This window comes from Hyperoodon ampullatus (assembly GCF_949752795.1).
Source record: "Hyperoodon ampullatus genome assembly, chromosome: X".
Taxonomy (NCBI): Eukaryota; Metazoa; Chordata; class Mammalia; order Artiodactyla; family Ziphiidae; genus Hyperoodon; species Hyperoodon ampullatus.
Window position 1 is genome coordinate 129501397 of NC_136913.1, and position 21402 is coordinate 129522798.

At 47.9% G+C, this 21402-nt stretch overlaps 1 protein-coding gene across 1 annotated transcript in view; it reads right to left on the bottom strand.

Annotated features, from left to right (window-relative positions):
• The window catches only part of CD99L2 (CD99 molecule like 2), a gene marked incomplete at both ends in the record, with an annotated part of 114925 nt that extends 96202 nt beyond the window's left edge, over nucleotides 1–18723 (bottom strand). Inside the window, one exon of the mRNA XM_079728139.1 lies at nucleotides 18657–18723. Coding sequence (XP_079584265.1) covers nucleotides 18657–18723 — 67 coding nt within the window. The remainder of the gene's footprint in view (nucleotides 1–18656) is intronic.
• Between the last annotated feature and the right edge of the window lie 2679 nt (nucleotides 18724–21402).

Consider the following 21402-nt stretch of genomic DNA (forward strand, 5'->3'; position numbering starts at 1 on the left):
TCAATTTTCTAGAGCAGAGAAATGAGAAAAACTTCCCATCTTTTAGTGACACCGGGAAAAGGTAGCATAGAAAAAGCACACTATAGACCAATCTCAATTTTTTTTTTTTTTTTTTTTTTTTGCGGTACACGGGCCTCTCACCGTTGTGGCTTCTCCCATTGCGGAGCACAGGGTCCGGATGAGCAGGCTCAGCAGCCATGGCTCACGGGCCCAGCCGTTCCGCGGCATGTGGGATCTTCCTGGACTGGGGCACGAACCCGTGTCCCCTGCATCAGCAGGCGGACGCTCAACCACTGCGCCACCAGGGAAGCCCCAATCTCACTTTTGAATATTGATATAAAAATAAAGTGTGCATTGGGACTTCCCTGGTGGCAGAGTGGTTAAAAATCCGCCTGCCAATGCAGGGGACACAGGTTCGAGCCCTGGTCCGGGAGGATTACACATGCTGCAGAGCAACTAAGCCCGTGACAACTACTGAGCTCACGTGCTGCAACTACTGAAGCCCACATGCCTAGAGCCCCAAACTCATTCTACAAGGCCACCATCACCCTGATACCAAAACCAGACAAAGATGTCACAAAGAAAGAAAACTAAAGGCCAATATCGCTGATGAACATAGATGCAAAACTTCTCAACAAAATACTAGCAAACACAATCCAACAGCACATTAAAAGGATCATACACCATGATCAAGTGGGGTTTATTCCAGGAATGCAAGGATTCTCCAATATACTCAAATCAATCAACGTGATAAACCATATTAACAAATTGAAGAAGAAAAACCATATGATCATCTCAATAGATGCAGAGAAAACTTTCGACAAAATTCAACACCCATTTATGATAAAAAACCTGCAGAAAGTAGGCATAGAGGGAAGTTTCCTCAACATAATAAAGGCCATATATGACAAACCCACAGCCAACATCATCCTCAATGGTGAAAAACTGAAACCATTTCCACTAAGATCAGGAACGAGACAAGGTTGCCCACTCTCACCACTATTATTCAACATAGTTTTGGAAGTTTTAGTCACAGCAATCAGAGAAGAAAAAGAAATAAAAGGAATCCAAAACGGAAAGGAAGAAGTAAAGCTGTCACTGTTTGCAGATGACATGATACTATACATAGAGAATCCTAAAGATGCTACCAGAAAACTACTAGAGCTAATCAAGGAATTTGGTAAAGTAGCAGGATACAAAATTAATGCACAGAAATCTCTAGCATTCCTATACACTAATGATGAGAAATCTGAAAGTGAAATTAAGAAAACACTCCCATTTACCACTGCAACAAAAAGAATAAAATATCTAGGAATAAACCTACCTAAGGAGACAAAAGACCTGTACGCAGAAAATTATAACACACTGATGAAAGAAATTAAAGATGATACAAACAGATGGAGAGATATACCATGTTCTTGGATTGGAAGAATCAACATTGTGAAAATGACTCTACTACCCAAAGCAATCTACAGATTCAGTTCAATCCCTATCAAACTACCACTGGCATTTTTCACAGAACTAGAACAAAAACTTTCACAATTTGTATGGAAACACAAAAGACCCCGAATAGCCAAAGCAATCTTGAGAACGAAAAGTGGAGCTGGAGAAATCAGGCTCCCTGACTTCAGACTATACTACAAAGCTACAGTAATCAAAACAGTATGGTACTGGCACAAAAACAGAAATATAGATCAATGGAACAGGATAGAAAGCCCAGAGATAAACCCACGCACATATGGTCACCTTATCTTTGATAAAGGAGGCAAGAGTATACAGTGGAGTAAAGACAGCCTCTTCAATAAGTGGTGCTAGGAAAACTGGACAGCTACACGTAAAAGAATGAAACTAGAACACTCCCTAACACCATACACAAAAATAAACTCAAAATGGATTGAAGGCCTAAATGTAAGGCCAGACACTATCAAACTCTTAGAGGAAAACATAGGCAGAACACTCTATGACATAAATCACAGCAAGATCCTTTTGGACCCACCTCTTAGAGAAATGGAAATAAAAACAAAAATAAACAAATGGGACCTAATGAAAGTTAAAAGCTTTTGCACAGCAAAGGAAACCATACACAAGACCAAAAGACAACCCTCAGAATGGGAAAAAATATTTGCAAATGAAGGAACTGACAAAGAATTAATCTCTAAAATTTATAAGCAGCTCATGCACTCAATAACAAAAAAACAAACAACCCAATCCAAAAATGGGCAGAAGACCTAAACAGACATTTCTCCAAAGAAGATATACAGGTTGCCAACAAACACATAAAAAGATGCTCAACATCACTAATCATTAGAGAAATGCAAATCAAAACTACAATGAGATATCATCTCACACCGGTCAGAATGTCCATCATCAAAAAATCTAGAAACAATAAATGCTGGAGAGGGTGTGGAGAAAAGTGAACCCTCTTGTACTGTTGGTGGGAATGTAAATTGATACAGCCACTATGGAGAACAGTATGGAGGTTCCTTAAAAAACTCAAAATAGAACTACCATATGACCCAGCAATCCCACTACTGGGCCTATACCCTGAGAAAACCATAATTCAAAATGAGTCACGTACCACAATGTTCATTGCAGCTCTATTTACAATAGCCAGGACATGGGAGAAACCTAAGGGTCCATCATCAGATGAATGGATAAAGAAGATGTGGCATGTATATACAATGGAATATTACTCAGCCATAAAAAGAAACGAAATTGAGTTATTTGTAGTGAGGTGGATGGACCTAGAGTCTGTCATACAGAGTGAAGTAAGTCAGAAAGAGAAAGACAAATACCGTATGCTAACTCATATATATGGAATCTAAAAAAAGAAAATGGTCATGAAGAACCTAGGGGCAAGACGGGAATAAAGACACAGACCTACTAGAGAATGGACTTGAGGATACGGGGAGGGGGAAGGGTAAGCTGGGACAAAGTGAGAGAGTGGCATGGACATATATACACTACCAAACGTAAAATAGATAGCTAGTGGGAAGCAGCTGCATAGCACAGGGAGATCAGCTTGGTGCTCTGTGACCACCTAGAGGGGTGGGATAGGGAGGGTGGGAGGGAGACGCAAGAGGGAGGGGATATGGGAACATATGTATATGTATAACTGATTCACTTTGTTATAAAGCAGAAACTAACTCACCATTGTAAAGCAGTTATACTCCAATAAAGATGTTAAAAAAAGAAAAGACTGTCTTATCAGATTCTAAAATTTCTGCTATTTGTTTCATCAGAGTAACATCTAAATACATTTTTAACTCCAGTACATGAATGACCCAACTGCATCACTGATTGTGTTTACAGACAACACTTGACCCCAATGTTAGTTCAAAGGCCTCAGGGGCCCACTTTTTGAATATCACTAGTCTAGACATTTCCTGCCACCAGTTCTATGCACTCCTACTTCCCCTGCCTGCTCTCTACTAAACTAATTCAAGAAGCTCCCTGTATGCATCTTCCTAAATAACCCTACAGTAACAAGGGAGAATCACCCCATTCCTTCCAGTTCCACACCCCAGTGAGGTCACCAGTATCAATGATCTGGGACCTGTTACTTCAATATCTACTTAAAAAATACATTTGCCCTGATGGCCTCAGTGAAACCTCTGAGTAGACCAGTGGGGCAGATGACAGAAGCCGCACTCCAGTTTGATTGAGAAAATAAAGGGAGATGAAGAGGAACGGCAGGGACTGGAGATCTGGAGGAGGAGGGGATAGGGTATTAGCTTAAAAGGGAGGCAAGGAAAGGAGAGATTTTGCAGGATGAAGGAAAACTTAAGCATATTCTTAGGTGAGTGAAAAGAACCAAGGAAAGGGAGAGGGTGCTGACTGAAACACAGGCAGTAACTGATGGATTTGATTAACAAGGTCCCTGCTCTCAAGAAGGCATGGGGATGGTACGATATATTTATAATGGGAACAATATACCATAAAGGACCTGTGAATCAATCAATCTAACAAGCAATGTTAGAAGCGCCCACTGTGAAACAGAGCACAGCTAGAGTTAGCTCCAGGCCTCCTGGTTCCCACTTTAGTGCCCTCGGCATTGGAGAGACATTCACTCAAGAACATAACCCAATAAGCACGGGAAAGGACGCTCAACTTCATTAGCAAATCCACAATGAGATACTACAACAACAGAAAATAAGCATTGGTGAGAATGTGGAGAAACTAGAACCCTCATCCGCTGCTGGTGGGATTGTAAAATGATGCAGCAGCTTTGTAAACCCGCCTGACAGTTCCTAAAGAAGTAAAACACAGCATTACCATATGACCTAGCAATTCTACCCAAGATAATTGAAAACTTACATCCACACAAAAGTCTGTACATGAATGTTTACAGCAGTATTCATAGTAGGCAAAGAGTAGAAACAACCCAAGTGCCCATCATCTGATGAATGGGTAAATAAAATGTGTTGTACCCATACAATGGAATACTACTGAGCCATAAAAAGGCATCAAGTACTGACACGTGCTACAATAGGGATGAACCTTGTCAACATTATGCTGATTGAAAGAAACCAGATACAAAAGGCTACACATTGTACGATTCCACTCCTGTGAAGTCTCTAAAATAGGCAAATACACAGAAACAAAGCAGACTAGTGGCTGCCAGGGAGGAAGGGGGGTGGATTGGGCGAGGGGCTGCTGAAGGGCATGGGGCTTCTTTTTGGGCTGACAGAAATGTTCCAGAATGCAATGTGATGGTTGCCCCGCTCTGAATATACTAAAACCCACCGAATTGTACACTTTCAGTCGGTGAATTGTATGGTATGTGAAAATGGAACTATTTCAACTTGTGGGAGAAGAAGGGAAATCAACCTGCTACACAAAGGCTTCTGCACTTCAGAGGCAGTGGTTATAAAGGTTACCATCTGTGACCTTGGGCAAGTACCTTTACGATATTTTGCCTGTTTCCTCCTCTCTAGGGAAGATCAAGCCCTCCAAGAAACCCACCCTCGCCCTCAGTCAGCCCTCCCTCCTCTTTTGAGACTGCAGCTACCTAGCTGCTGCCCCTTTCCTTAAGGCCATCCTCTCCTGACTTCCAGCATATTCCCTCCGAGTCATGGAGCAAGTGGAGCCGCCCGGCAGTGGCTGGGTTCTCTCTCTAGCCCAAGTCAACCTAGTATGCTAACTGCGGCCTGGGTATCCTCCAGATCCTGCCCTTGGCCCCTTCACCACCTTCTGCATCTCCAAAACCCTTCACCTACCTCACTCTGCTAAAGGCAACTGCATCCCCACTCTGCACAAGAAACTGCACCACCTTGGAAATCCCACTCTCTGGTCTTGGCCCCATCTTCCCAATCCTGGCCGAACCTCCTGCCCCAGCTGACCTGCAGAGCCTGCCAGGCAGCCCCCTTTGGCGGCCCCTCCTGCTCCCCTTGGGGTACAGCCACAGCGTGGTCACGGCAGAGACCCGAGCATCAGCAATCCCTGTCACAACGTTCTGCTCTCACCCTACAAATCCCCAACCTTGAGAGGAGAACCCACTCTCTAGCCCCATGACACTGGGACCTTCTGGAAGCAAGGCCAGTGCCCGAGTCACCTCCGTTGGCCCAGCACCGAGCAGGGTGCCTGGAGGCACTTAATCAACACCTCCTGGACGGGACCGACCATATGCCCAGCAACCACCAGCCTGGCCATGCTGTGGGGCGGTGCCTCCCTGCAGTAGCAGGTCTCACATCCCTGTGCTGACTGGCATTGGCACAGCTGCCAGTTCAGGGCTTGTGACTCGAGCCAGGCCCTCGGGGTACCTTGGCAATCCACGTTCCTTAATCAGCTCCTTTTGTCACCTGACATTACTCCTCCAACCTTTAACTGTCTAGCTGGCTCCCCACACGCTCGGCACGAGACTGTCTCCTTGTCCGCAGGCCCCCTTGGCCACCTCATGTGTGTATGTGATAAGAAAAGGAACAACAGTTGACGTGAATGGAGCACTAAGGTTCACACCCTCTCTCTCCGCCCTCTCCCAGCCACCCTGTCATTAGGTACCATTATCCTCAGCCAAATATTATGTACAAATGTTTACTGAAATGTAATTTATAATAGCAAAGACCTGGAGTCCACCTTAATATCCATCAGAAAGCATGTATTGAAAACAATTTTAATTACACAAGAAAATGTAAGGTTACATAAACAGGATAAAGATATATCAATTTGTGTTTCTAGTAATGGCAGGATAGATTATTTGGAGGAACCTTCCAATTAAGAACAACTAAAATGGGTGATTTTTAAAAACATACCCTTAAAAACACTGAAGAACTGAAAAATGGTAAAAAAAACAACAACAAACATGCAAAACCTAAGAGACAGCAGGAAATCCAGAGATGCGGGAACCCATGCACACCCAGCTGGACCAACTTTGCCTTTGATTTTGGCAACTTTCCAAGACAGGCAAAGGGGACTGTAGTTTGGGACCATGACCACCTAAATTGAGGAATCTATTTAATAGAAAAATTCCTCCCACATTAAACTGGGACACCAGAGGACTATACCCTTGGGGTAAGGGTGACTCAGAAACAAACTTGCCCCATCCCAATTCAGCCTCCAGAGGACTGCAAGGAAGGCTGCCTTGGCGCTGTGGAAACAAAGGGAAAAAATCAGGCACTTGTTTTAAGTAGTCCCAGGCTAATAATGTCCTAAGGGCACCTGACAAAGTCAAATACAAATCTTCTCTGGAAGAAGGTACATTTATCCTAGACTTCAAAGCATCCCCACATATATATTTCAAGGGCAATGAGTAGTACACAGCCAAAAATAACCAAGCACATGAGGAAATAAAGCATCATGTGTGAGAACCATAGAAAAAGAATAGATCAATGAGCCAAGACTTGACCAGGCAATTCATAAAGAAATCAAATTGGACAATAAACATATGGAAAGATACCCAACTTCATTAGTAACCAGAGAGATGCAAACGAAACCATAAAAATATAAAATTACACACCCACTACTAGCTAAAATTATACTGAAGTCTGAGAGTGCCAAGTGTTGGCACAACCACTTTGGAAGACAGTGTGGCATCACCTGCTAAGACTGAAGTTACCAATACTACATAACCCAGAAACTCCACTCCTAGGTAGAATCCAAGGACAGCCAATGTTCAAACTTTTTAGTCTTACACACTCAAAACTTGAGAATCTCAAAAAGCTTTTGTTTATGTGGGTTATATCCATTGACATTTATCATATTAGAAATTAAAACTGAGAAAAATGTAAAACACAAGAAGACGCAAGCCCACATTCCATTGGCCATCAGAGTAATGATGTTACACATCACATCAACTCTGGAAACACCGTACACTCATGAGAAAATAATGCAAAATGCATTTAATATCTTAGTGTTATTATGAAAATAGCCTGACCTTGTGGACTCCTGAAAACACTTTGGGGGCCCTCCAAGGGTCCCCAGACCACAGTTTAAGAACCAGCACCCTAGATACATATATACAATGGAACTCTACTCAGCCATAAAAAAGAATGAAATGCCACTTGCAGCAACATGGATGAACCTAGAGATTATCATAGGTGAAATAAGTCAGAGAAAGACAAATATCATATCACTTATATGTGGAATTTAAAATATGACACAAATAAACTTACCTACAAAATAGAAACAGACTCACAAACATAGAGAAAAGACATGTGATTGCCAAGGGGGAAGGGGGTGGGGGAGGGCTGGATTGGGAGTTTGAGATTAACAGATGCAAACTGTTATATACAGAACGGATAAACAACAAGGTCCTACTGTAGGGCACAGGGAATTCTATTCAGTATCCTGTGATAAACCATAATGGAAAAGAATATGAAAAAGAATGTATATATATGTATAACTGAATTACTTTGCTGTACAGCAAAAATTAACAACATTCTAAACCAAGTATACTTCAATAAGTTAAAAACAAAAAAGAACCAGTACCCTAGAGAAACTTGTACATATCTACATAAGAATGGTTATGACTGAACTGCTTGAAACATTCAAAAACTGGAAACAACCCAAACATCCATCAGTAAGAGAACAAGGGACTTCCCTGGTGGCACAGTGGTTAATAATCCTCCTGCCAATGCAGGGGACATGGGTTCGAGCCCTGGTCTGGGAAGATCCCACATGCCACGGGGCAACTAAGCCTGTGCGCCACAACTACTGAGCCTACGTGCCACAACTACTGAAGCCTGTGCTCCACAACAAGAGAAGACACGGCAATGAGAAGCACAAAAGCCTACATAGAGTGTAATTCCATTTCTACAAAGCTACAGGACAGGCCAAACTAAACTATTTAGGGCCGCATGCGTAGGTGGTAGAAGTATCAAGCAAAAAAAATGACTGCACAAAAGGCAGGCTAGTGTCACCTCTGGGGGGAGGGTGGGTCTGTGATCAGGAGAGGCACACAGAGGTCCACCTGGGTGCTGTCAACATTCTATTTCTTGGCCTGATTGGTGATGACACAGATCTTCACTTTATACTTACTTGTTAAAGGCCTTGCACACTTTTCTATATCTATGTCATATTTCACAATAAGGGAAAAAGCTATATACACAGGTCAATACTAATAATGTGAAATATATATTTCTACAGAGAAAAAAACTACTACTGAAATATGGTATTCCAGGGAATTCCCTGGCGGTCCAGTGGTTAGGACTCAGCGCTGTCACTGCCAGGACCCGGGTTCAATCCCTGGTAGGGGAACTAAGATCCTGCAAGCCATGCAGTGTGGCAAAAAAAAAAAAAAGTTAAAAAAAAAGAAATACTGTATTCCAACATGTTAACAGTAGTTAACCCTGGGTTATGGGGTTTGCATTTTCTCAACACCTTTCTACGTTTTCAAAGTTTACTACAAAGAGCACATATTACTCATGTAACCATGTAAACACCTGGTATTATCAGACTTCATTATAGTTTTTAGCTTACTGGAGGGTATGTAATTTTATCTTATTACAGGTTAATTTGCATCTCTCCAATTACTAATGAGGTTGAGCATCTTTTTATATGTTTGTTGCCCAATTTGATTTCTTCTTTTACGAATTGCCTGGTCAAGTCTTTGGCTCATTTTTCTGTTTATTCTTTTTCACCGGTTCTCAGAAAACTGAGAAACATATTTAAAAAGACAAGGTTGTCAGCTAAAACTGAAGCTAATAAGGATCAACACAAACTAGATGGGACAAGCCATCTGTGGGAATCTATGCAGAAAATAACTACCTAAGGAGATTGGTGATGCGTCTGATCTAACTAGGATGAGCTCAAAGCTCACCAAGGAGCCTACGGTGTTTTCCTGGTTGGCTGTGATCTGATTTACTCTCACATGTGTATCCTGAGGCAATGTGACAATGACAGAAAACTCCAGTGGCTCATGAGGAACTGAAAATGGAGAGTGGAATCACAAAGAATACGTCTGTCTGTACAGCAGCGGGTCTCAACCTGGGCGCTTCTGCTCCCAGGGGCCATTGAGCAATGTCTGCACTCATTTGGGGTTGGCTGACTTAGGAGGGGGTACTACTGGCATCTAGAGGGGAGAAGCCAAGAATGCTGCTAAATATCTTATGATGCACAGGACAGCCCTCCTGATGAATTCTCCCACCCCAAATGTCAACAGTGCCATTGTTGAGAAACCCTGCTCAATAGCCTCTATCTGGGGTAAAACCGCTCCACCTTTTGTGACCCTTCTCCAAGTAGCAACAGTCAAATCCCCAAGCTGTCCCACCTCGATGGGGGTACTCCAAAGCCCTTGAGACCCACCATGCAACTGCCTGGGGAGGAACTTCTAGCCAGAGGAGAGGGCAAACAAGAAGATGCCAAGGCGATGGACTGCTTAGCATACTGGAGGAGCAGCAAGCCAGCCCCGGGCAGGGGTGGGAGCCAAGGTCAGAGCATGCGTAGGCCCCATTCTGTTGGAACTTGTAGGCCACAGAGGGGTTTAGATTTTATTTTCATTACAACTGGAAGCCACTGGAGGGTTCTGGGCAGAGGGATGCAATGCGATTTAGGTCTCTAAAGATGGTCTGGCTGCTGTGTAGAGACTGGACTGTAGGGGGCAGAAGTGAACTCTGAGACACCTGTTGGGAGGTCTCTGTCAGGGCTCCAATGAGAGGGGACAGTGGCCCAGCCAAGGGAGGTAGCCAGAGAGGAGGTGAAACAGGTGGGAGTCTGGATGATTCCGGGGGTGGTCACAGGCATGGTCTGCTGACAGATCAGATGGGGGCCATGAAGGAAAGAAAGCCATGGAGGAGTGGCCAGAGCCCCTAGCAGAATGGGGCTTCCAGTTACTCAGGTGGGGGGAGCAGGTTTGGAGGCAGCCAGCAGCAGCTCAGGTTTGCACTGGGTCTTCTGTGACACGTATGAGCAAGGGTAATAATCAAAAGAACTTAACATGGCTGCGCAGGGCATGGACCCTTTGGTTGCTGGATTATGGGGAGGTCCAGGAATCCTGAGGGAAGGGCGAGGACTCAGTTGGTGGGAGGGGAAAACAGATGAACCTGAAGAATTTCAGTAACACCAGCAAGACATCAGACAAGCACACGGGGATGTTGAATGCAGGAGCCTGGAGGTCAAGAGAGATCAGAGCTGGGGACAGAAACTGAAGAGTCAAAAGCTTGCAGATGGGATTTCACTTAACGCCATGAGGCTGGTGAAAGCACCTGGGAAGCGAGTGCAAGTAAAGCAGGTGGACTAGGCCCAAGGCATCCCCACAAGCCCTAAGGTCAGAGGTGAGGAAGAATGGCAAGGAACGACCAGTGTGGCTTCCCAGAAGCCAAGGGAACAAAGTGCTTCCAGGGGAGGGTGTCAGATGACCCTTGGACCTAGTCACACTGAAGTCATCACTAACTTTGGCCACAAGCAGCTGCGAGGGAGGGGTGGGAAGCCACGTGTTGGGAGGAAATTAATGGGAGCCCCAAACTACCACAAGTCCACATGGTATGTTGTATTTTATGAACGAAAGATTAAAATATAGTTCTTGTTTGTTTCTCTTTAGGCACTACTTTGGATTTTTGCTTTTTTTTTTTTTAAGCTGGACGACAGAGCCAAATGAATGAATGGTGAGAAAGTAAAAGGGATTGCTCCTGAAAGATAGCCCAGAAATCTGCAGGAGGCCAACGGGCTATGAAGAGCAACTACATTAGAATTGCTCCTGGGACGGTTCTTCCTCTGAGCTCATTGGGACCCTGAGCCCAGCTCAGTAATTCCCTGGGCACTTTGGTTCTGGTCAATAAAGGCTTTTGTAAACGAAAGCCCCTGAATGCTCATTAGAACCAATGCAAGCAAGCAAGGAAGGCAGCCCTTAGGCAGGTGGCCTCTTTCCCATTCTCCTCCCCTCTGGGGAGCCTAGCTTGGCTAATATCTTGACAACACAGCCTATTTGCACTAGCAGTTAATTGGCTACTCCAACAATTCTGTGAGGCCAACAAAGCAGAGGTCAGCAGCCTCTTGGTGCAGATAAGGCAACTGTGGCCAGCAAATGGTGCGGCCACACTGGAATGCAGGCCCGTGTTAATTCCATCATCCCAGGCTAGCTGAAGCAGCAATAAAAATAAAGAGAAGGTCAAAATGACCCGAGTGCCTTGGCACTATTTTGGGGGTAATGAATTCCGCACTGCAACAATGTTTCTTGGTACCGCCTCTAGGTTGGAAAACAGGCCCAAACAACCACCTTGCAATGCCAGCCAGAGGCTGCCTGGCCGCTCCTTTAAACAGATGTTCACTGAGCTGTGGCACTCCTCTCTGTGGGATTCCAGACAGTTTTCAAAGTGTTTTTGTTTTAAAGTTGCAGAACCCTCTGACATCTGATGAGCAGCCCCATGTAGAAAACAAACAAAAACAGAGCTCAAAACCACTTGAGGGCTTACTTGGTGACACAGCGGTTAAGAATCCGCCTGCCAATGCAGGGGACACGGGTTCGAGCCCTGGTCCGGGAAGATCCCACCTGCCGCGGAGAAGCAAAGCCCGTGCACCACAACTACTGAGCCCGTGTGCTGCAGCTACTAAGCCCACGCACCTAGAAGCCCATGCTCCGCAACGAGAGAAGCCACCGCAGTGAGAAGCCCATGCACCGCAACGAAGAGTAAGCCCCTGCTCGCCGCAACTAGAGAAAGCCCGCATGCAGCAACAAAGACCCAACGCAGCCAAAAATAAATAAAATAAATTTATTTTAAAAAAAAATTAGTTGAAGGTGGAGTGGCGGTCTAGGCCCACCCATTTCTGCTTGGTCCTTTCCCCCAAGCCACCTGGGGACAAAAGTGAGCCGGCAGACCACTCCTCCTCCTCAGCAAAGGGGCAGGTACAGCCCAGACAAAGAAGAAAGCCTGTCTGCTGTACCCAGGCTGCACCTGCTTCAAACTCAGCCATCAGGACTGGGGTGGGGGGGGCGGGACGGAGGAAAGGCCTTTTGGGACACAGCCGGGGGCCCCCGATACAGGTGGCCCACTGCACAGGGCGCACTCTGCAATCTCCTTGAGGAGTCGTTTAAAATCAAACACAGGCCAAAGAAATCCAGCTGCCTTCCAGGGCCCTCAGAGGTGCTTCAAAGCATTCATTGCCGCACCAAGGCCACCACCATAATCCAATTTTCTGCACATTTTTTTAAAAATCCTGAACTGAGAGCAGATTGGGGATTGATTTAAAATGGCAAAACTGAAACGATGTAAAGAAACACCACAAGCTAGTTTTTTCAAAGAATGAAGAGGACGCTAATATCCACCCCTTAGCTTCTCTTAGCTTCCTCTTGCTGCTGTAATAAATGATGGCCAACGTACTGCCCTACAACTCACACTTTTATCTTACAGTTTGGGAGGTCAGAAGTCCAACGCGGTCTCACTGGGCTGAAATCAAGGTATCGCCAGGGCTGCATTACCTCTGGAAGCTCTAGGGCAGAATCTGTGTATTCCTTGGCTCCTGGCCCCTTCCATCTTCAGAGCCAGCAAAGGCGGTGGAATCTTTCTCAGGTGGCATCACTCTGATCCTCACTCCGCTACCTTCCTCTTCAATATTTAAAGGAATCTCATCCTTTAATTAGCCAGCATAACCCAGGAGAATCTTATTTTCAGGCCAGCTAATTGGCAACCTAATTCCATCTGCTACCTTAATTTCCCTCTACTGTTGAGGAAGGAGATAGATAGACCCTGGGTTAACCTGCTGCAACTGGTTTCAACTGGTTTCATGCTGACCCTTTGAGATAAACTACCAATAAGAATTAAGCACCGTGATTGGCTGAAAGACAAAGCAGCCCACCACAGCTTCCTCATTTTTGTGGTCAAGATTGCCCAGCCCGACACATGTGCAGAAGGGGTCCCAGGTCATCCTCTAGTAATCTTGGCCACACTGTAATATCACTAGCATTGCGGTTTTGACCCTTCCCCCTCTCCCCCTGGGTTTTGCTTAGGTGCTCACGAGAAAGAGTCAAAATAGTGCTTGAGGGGCTTCCCTGGTGGCGCAGTGGTTGAGAATCCGCCTGCCAATGCAAGGGACACGGGTTCGAGCCCTGGTCCGGGAAGATCCCACGTGCTGCAGAGCAACTAAGCCCGTGTGCCACAGCTACTGACCCAGCGCTCCAGAGCCCACGAGCCACAACTACTGAGCCCACGTGACACAACCACTGAAGCCCACATGCCTGGAGCCCGTGCTCCGCAACAAGAGAAGCCACCGTAATGAGAAGCCCTCACACCGCAACGAAGAGTAGCCCCCGCTTGCCGCAACTAGAGAAAGCCCGCACGCAGCAACGAAGACCCAACGCGGCTAAAAATACATAAATTTATTAAAGAAAAAAATAGTGCTTGGTGGAAGCCTAAATAAGGAATTGCAGATGACATGATCATAGGGGAGAAAAAAGGAGGGTCACCCTCATCTAAACCCCAGAAGACTAACCCCATATTAACTACCTAAGCTACCCCAGAGCGCAAGGCATTGCTACCCCTACTCCGTGAGTTTGCCTGTGTGCTCTCCCACATGTACTGTGCTTCTAATAAAGTCTGTACCTGCTTTGCAGTCTTAGTCTCTTTGCTGAATTCTCTCCTCAAAGAAGACAAAGACTGAGGTCCTCTTCCCGGCCGAAATCACTATGTAACCTCCCATAGTCACAGGTTCCAGAGATTAGGGCATGGACATCTTTGGGGGCCATTTGCAACACTGACCTGCATGAAAGATTTCTCCCGTTTCTATTACACGTTTAGGATGACTTTAGGCTTTTACATGCAAACCAAGATTGGCCAGTGAGTGGACCTGTGAGCCAGCCTCAGGCAGGGCCCAGCCTGGGTTGGGGAACAGGAACCTCCAGAGCCGGGCCTCCCCACACACACCAAGAGCAGCAGAGGAATACATAGCAAGTGCAAAGGGGAGGAGTGGACACACAGCAGGGAAAGCACCAGCACCAGGCGGGGGAAGAACCCAGAACGGGAAAGTCAGTGCACCTGGAAAGGATCTTTCCTGAACTCACAGAAACCAAAATCAGCTGCTCCCCACGCTCCCCTGCGAGCTGCCAAACAGCCTCATCACCCTCATCATCATCACCTCTGCTGGAGGCCCCTCCCCAGTGCCTGCTGACACTGACTCTTGGGTGATTTCTCTGTGTGTGCGCGTGTTTAAGAAACACACACATTCTTGTTATCTGGTATCCAAAATGATGGAGGGGATGGGATGTGACCTTTGACAGTGAGGAAGGGGCTGCAAACCAGTCAAAACAGGTGAGACTAAAAGGCAAACAGTCCCTAGACCCTGTCCGTCCACTGCAATGACGGGTGCATAAGGGCAACCCTGAGCCATGCAGGACAGGGAAGGTCCCCCCTGCCCAGGATGCACCTTTGCAGGGGCCACTGCTGCACTCAGGCAAGCAGGGTTAAGTAGCTCTGGACCAATCCTGCAGGGGCCCCAGGGGTCTGTCTGGCTCAAACCCAATAGCCCAAGTCAGCCCACAGGGCTTCTGCCTGGATCCCAGCGCCACCAGCACTCGGGACCCCCTCTGCTCTTGCTCTCCCTGGCCCGACCAAACTCAGGGGCCCTGAAGACCACCCCCAACCCAGGGGTCACATGCTGCCACCTCCCTCTTTTGTTCTGCTTGGACCGTAGTGAATTTATTTTAAACGGAGATAGAATCCACATACCATACAACTCACCCTTTCAAAGCGTACAATTTAGTGGTTCTTGGTACATTTACAAGGTTGTACAACTGCCACCTCTATCCAGTTCCAGAACATTTCCATCACCCTAAAAGGAAACCTGGTACCTATTAGGCAGTCATTCTTCATTCCCCTTAGACCCTGGCAACCACTAATCTACTTTTTGTCTCTATGGATTTGCCAACTCTGGACATTACATATAAACGGAATCATGCAATATGTGGGCTTTTGTGTCTGGCTTCCTTCACTTAGCATCATATTTTCAAGGTTTGCACTGTGTATTTTTTAAATGTGGCTTGGAATAATAGTTACTAGCACAGAGCTCACTCGGAGCCAGATGTTGTGCTAAGTACTTTATCCATTTGCACTCATTTAATCCTAGTAACACCACCATGAGGCGGATGGTGGTATTATCCCCATTTTCCAGATGAGGAAACTGAGGCACCAAGCAGTTAAGTGACTTGCCCTGCACCGTGGTAGCACTGGGCAGGCTTGCTCCGCAGCTGGTACTCTCCCTCTCTTGGCCGGGCTCCCTCTCTTTTAAAGGAGCAGGCACTTGGAGATCTGCCAACAGGCTCATCACACATTCTTGGCCACGGCTCACATTTCTGTCACCTGCCCCATCCCTGGATATATCTACATTTATGACCCCTCCTTTGGTTACTCAGATAAACCTGGGTTCAAGTCCAAAACCTCACTGGACCACGTTTTTCATCTGAGTTATGGGTTACCACTCAGTTACTTTTCAAGGCTGTATGCAAACAGCCATTATGAACATCAGGAGACAAGGTGGGTCACAGTGCCAAGCTTTCAGGGTAGTTAGGAGGTGTAAGTGTGTGCGAGGCACTGAGGGCCTGGCGCGTGGAATACACTGGGGAAGTGCAGCCCTCGTATGACTGTTACCCACCCGTACCACTGAGATTCTTCTCCCCGGAAGTCAAAAGCACAGCTTTCCATTTCTGTAGGCGCAGACAGGTGACATACCTGTCCTCAGACGATTTTTCAGAACTAGTAAAATACACAGTGAGCTAAAAGCCCATCTGTAATTAGAACAGGAATGACTTGTTCACCACCTTTTAAACTCCTGGGAGCCTAAAATCTGTCTCAACTTGCCCGAGTCCGTGTGGATTTCACAATCGTGCTTCGAGGTTCTGAGTGTCTCCTGAGGCCTGCCAGGCTTTCTAGGTCACACCTCATTACTGAGGACCAGGACCAAGAAGAAAGTGGCTCTTGGGCAGACCCACCTGATCCACCACCTGGGGGCTCCCGGAAAGCCAGTGGGTACCTGAGACCTGCTTTGTGTTTGTTCATTTTGACACAGTGGCTCTGAAAACTGTAACTGCCCGGATCCCCAGAGGGGACCAATGCAAAATGCGTATTTGTCATGTTGTTCTGCACAAAAGATCCAGGAAACTGGGGCCCTACCTTGAAGCAAAAGCTTCTTCTGGTTCAGCGTTAATTAAAATTTAAAAAGATCACTGGCTAGCAATCTTAAATGGGTGGGATCCTGGCTCTATCCTTCCAAGTTATGTGACCAAGGGCCCCTCATCTGGAAGGCGGGGATTATACCTAACAAGCCAAACTCCTGGGGCAATTAAAAATATATATATGTGAAGTGGTACACAGTAAGAACTCAGGAGATGGTAGCTGGTGGCAGGGCTGCAAATCTGAGGGTGACACACGCCTGGTTCCCTCGAGATACCTTTATGAGTTGTTAGGCATTACACAGATGAGCAAACCGAACCAAGTTCAGAGCACTTTCCCAAGGCCACTTGGCCAGTAAGGCATAGGAAGAGGGCAGCCTCCAGGTGTAAAGGCATTATGCCTAGTACTTAAAAGCAAGGATAGTGGAATCAGACAAGCCTGGAATCAAATCTTAGCTTTGCCACCTGAGGCAAGTTACTTCGCCTCTGTGTGCCTCCGTTTTCTCATCTGTAAAACGGCTGCACCCATTTGCAGTTTCCCCCACCACTTTGTAAATCACCTAGTGTAACCCGTGATGATGAAAACCTGACACCTCATCATTTAAATTCCTCACCTTCTCAATGTGCCTACTATGTTGAAGACTCGCAGAAGACAGCCTCGAAGGGAGCATCATTTTTCGAACTTTTTTGCACTTCCACTTTCAAACGTCCCATATCATTAGATGCAAGTTAATCAAGTGATCATACTTTTCCCCACAAATGCATCATAAACAAAATAAAAATCTTAACCCCAAAGGGAAAAATGAAACAAAATTCAACAACCCTGTAACTTGCTTTATTATTCTTTACTGCACTAATAGTATATAGACTGTGATGTTTGCACTTATTTTCTCCCACATCAGGATGTCAGCTCCACGAGGAGAGAGCCTGAATTTTGTTCACTGCTGCAGCATCAGTGTCTAGAACAGAGCCTGACACCTTTGTAGAATGCTGAATGGCTCTTCTTGTACAGACTCCAGGAGGGCTGCCCGCATGAGAAACATTTCTACATCTTTTGCAAAACTGCCTTGGACTGTCTACTGTTTTCCAGTGTTCCTTATAAGTAACATAACCCTCACTAGAACGCACTTATAGGACACGGTTTTGTTTTTGCTGAGCTCATGTGTTTTTAACTAGCTGAATCTGCCTTTGTGTCAGGAAGCTCAGAGCACAATTCTGGGCTCAACTGCAGTGTTTTCCTCAACCTCTTTTTCTGATGTGGAGATGAGGTAAGTTGAATGTAAGAAGATTCTGCTGGGACTCCTTGGTGACCCTATTTTTAACCACAGACTGCATTTATTCTAAGAAGATGCTTCTCAAACTTAAAATGTGCCTGCGAATTACCCGGGGATCTAGTTAATGCAGAAACTGACTCAGTAGGTCAGGGGCGGGGCCTGAGATGCTGCTTTCCTAACAAGTCCCAAGAGATGTCGTGGCGGGCCTTGGACCACACTTTGAGTAGCGAGGGTCTAAGAAACTTGCTTCCTTGATTTGGTAGAATTTCTCTCTCCTCCTCCTTGGCAAAATATCACCAATGGCTCGAAAACTGGGGCGGGTACCAGAAGCTCCTGGGGAGCTGGTTAGACTTACACACCGCCGTTCCCCATCTACCCCCCATCCCCGCCGAGATGCTGACAAAGCAAGAGTGAACACAGGAAGCTCGCCAGGTGCTTCTGCTGCAGGTGGCCTGGAAACACATTTTGAGAAGCCCTGCTCAGGGAATGAGTGCTCTCTTCAAGGTTTTTCCAACGGCAATCTCGCGGGGACAGGTGTTGTCACCGGCGGAGACACCTTGTTCAGGATTTTAAGGGGGGAGTATCCCGCTGTTTCTAGCCCAGCACCAGGAGGGGTCCCGGTCCCTCCCCACCGGCCACATGGGCTGCGGCAGGGTCAGCCCCCGCGAGCTCGGGGCTAGCACCCCCGCCCCATCTTCCCACACGGCCCCACCTGCCCGCCGGCAGCCTCCGCAGCAGGCCCTCGGGCGGGGGCCGAGCCGCTCATGCGCACCACCGGGCCCACGGGGCGCAGGGTCCCCGCCCCACGGGCCCAGAGGGCGGGGTCCCCGCGTGCCCCCCGCCCGCCTTACCTCTCTGGACCAGAGTGGCCAAGGAGAAAGCGAGGTAGATGAGGAACGCCGAGTGCCAGGCCACCATGGCTGGGAGCGGGCAGACGGGGCCCAGAGGCGCACAGTTAGCGCGAGAGCACCCGAGGGGGTGGTCGGGGAGGAGCCGGGAAGGAGGAGGAGGAGCAGAAGAGGGAGGAACCCTGCCGCTACTGCAGGGCCTCGCCCAGGACCGGCGCGCGCGCGGCGCGGCCCCGAGAGGGAGGAGGAGGGGCGCGTGCGAGCTCTGACGTCGGGGCGTGCCTGACGGAGACGAGGTGAGGTGGGGTGGGACTGCGACTGTGGTGCGAGGGGCGGGGCGAGCCTGCAGTCTAGGGGGCGGGGCCTATGCACGAGGGGTGGGCCGGCAGCCTGCGAGCGGGGCTGGAGCTTGAGGGGCGGAGCCGGACACCCAGCAGGTTAGGCTGTCTGGGTCCCGGCCAGCGCCGGCCCGCGGCTCGCGGGCCCCTTCACACCCCTCTCTCGAAAGGGAAGTCTCAGAGGTGGGCCCTGCGGGCCCGGAGCCGTGAGTCAACAGTGGTTGGGGAGCCGGAGGCGCCGGCAGCAAGGGTATGCGGTGATTTCTACCCGGCGCGCCAGACTCCTCTAGGGCCCGGAGCAGGACCCGAGGCGGCGCACAAGCCTGGTGCGTTCCGCCAGCCGGGTGACCTTGGACAGGGCTCTTCCCCTTCTGGCCTTGGTGTCCTCCCGGTAAAGGGCTGTTCCCTAGGGGTCCCTCTAGCTGCGGCTCCAGGACCCGGCACCCGCGCTCCGGCCCCCGTCGCCTTGGCGGAACTTGTTTGTCGGAACCGCCGGCTGCCCTCCCACTTAGCTGATCCTGCAATGGAGCCCTGCCCAGAGATGAAAGAAAAGGGCCATTTTCGTGGCTGGCCGCGGTTGGCAAACAGCGGCACGTCTGAAGGAAACGAGCCTGAGGCCGGGGGCGCGGGGGGCAGGCGAGAGGGAAGTTGCGGGGTGACCTGGAGCCGAGCGCCGTGGGCCCGGGGGAGGAAGGAGGAGGGACAGGGTCAGCTCCCCCGAGGCTTTGATGAATGCGCTGAAAGCGCGAGTTCACATCTGCAGAGTCGATCTGTAAACGTGCTCAGTGATTGACACACGCGCTGCAGCCCCTTCCCATGAACCCCTCCAACCGAGTCCATCTCCGGGACTGGGTGAAATCAGATTCCGACACTGACTGTAACAGCAAAATGCCCGCTGCAGCCTTTGACGTGAACGCTCTCAAGAAGGGCTCCGGCTGCAGCCGGCTTTCAAAGACAAAGAGAAGGCACCGCTGCTCCCCTAAGTCGTCGAGCCTGTCCCTGCCATTATTCGACACAGGCTGCCCTGGGCCACATCCTCCTTGAGGGTGGCTACTACCATCTCCCCCACAGTGTCCCTTCGGTAGGCTGCCTGTGTCTCCCACAGGGCCGCACCTCCATACCCCCCCAGAGGCTTCCGCCACCCTCCGAACCATAGTAGGGGGCTGGGGTCTCCCTGAGATGGAGCCAAAATCGTTCCCTCTGTGACTTCTTTCCATTGCTCTGAATCTTAGGGCTGCAAAAACAAAACATACAAGGAGTGAGTTGATATTCTGATTTTCAGGGCAGTGCTTATTCTATGACACTAGCAGGAGAATTAACAGAAATAGCTAGTGGTTATTGAACACACACGATATACATGGCATATTTCAGGCATTTTATTCTTATTTTTTATGCCCACAACAACTTCATGTATCACCTCAACAATTAATGAGGGAAAAGGAGCAAAATGGAGATTCCTTGAGGTTGTGGAGTTAACCAGGTCCAGTCCCATAGTGTCAAAGGGGTCAGGGGGATCACCAAGAACCCCAGCAGGTGAATGGCTAAGAACATGTGCTTCCGAGCCAGACAGAGTGGTGATCCTGGCTGGACGCAATAAGTTCATCCTAAGGATTAAATGAGATAACTGGAAAGCAAGTGGCCTCGGACACGGTGAGCGGAGATGCATTACTTGTTACTCTTATAACAGCTAAAGAAATACTGGCTACTGTGAGGTTGGGCAGTTGCTGTGTATTCCAGGATGCGAATATGCCCGCAATTTTCCCACTAACTCCGGGTGCCCTGGGGCTTCAGGAGTCCCACCTGTAAGGAGGGCACTAGACATCATGCTCTTTTAAAGCCCTTCAGGCTCTGATGGGTGAACCTCAGCACCTACACACTCAGCTACACTGAGGAGGCTTGAGGAGGTGAGGAAAATGCAGCCTCTAAGTGAGGCATCTCAGTCACTCGCAGCTGGGGCTCTAACTGGTCAATGTGTAGCAGAGATACCTCAATCCCAGCAGCAAGACACTGGCCACGGTGTAACATGCAGGAAGACTGTTTTCTAGCTCAGGGGTGGTTGGCACACCGGCCTGCAGGTCAAATACAGCCCACCCACCCGTTTGTATGACCTGCAAACTAGGAATGGTATTTGTACCTTTAAATGGTTGAAAAAATCAAAAGAAGGTTATTTTGTGACAGGGAACGTTTAGACGAAATTCACGTGTCAGGATCCATGAAACTGGTGGGAACACAGCCACGTGCATTCGTTTCTGTATTGTCTATGGCTGTTTTTCTGCTACCACAGCAGAATTGAGTAGTTGCAACAGAGACCATGGAGCCCACACAGCCTAAAATATCTACTACCTAGCTCTTTACAGGAAAAGTGTGTTGGCCTCCATTCTAGCAAATTGAACTATGGCAAGGATGAATAG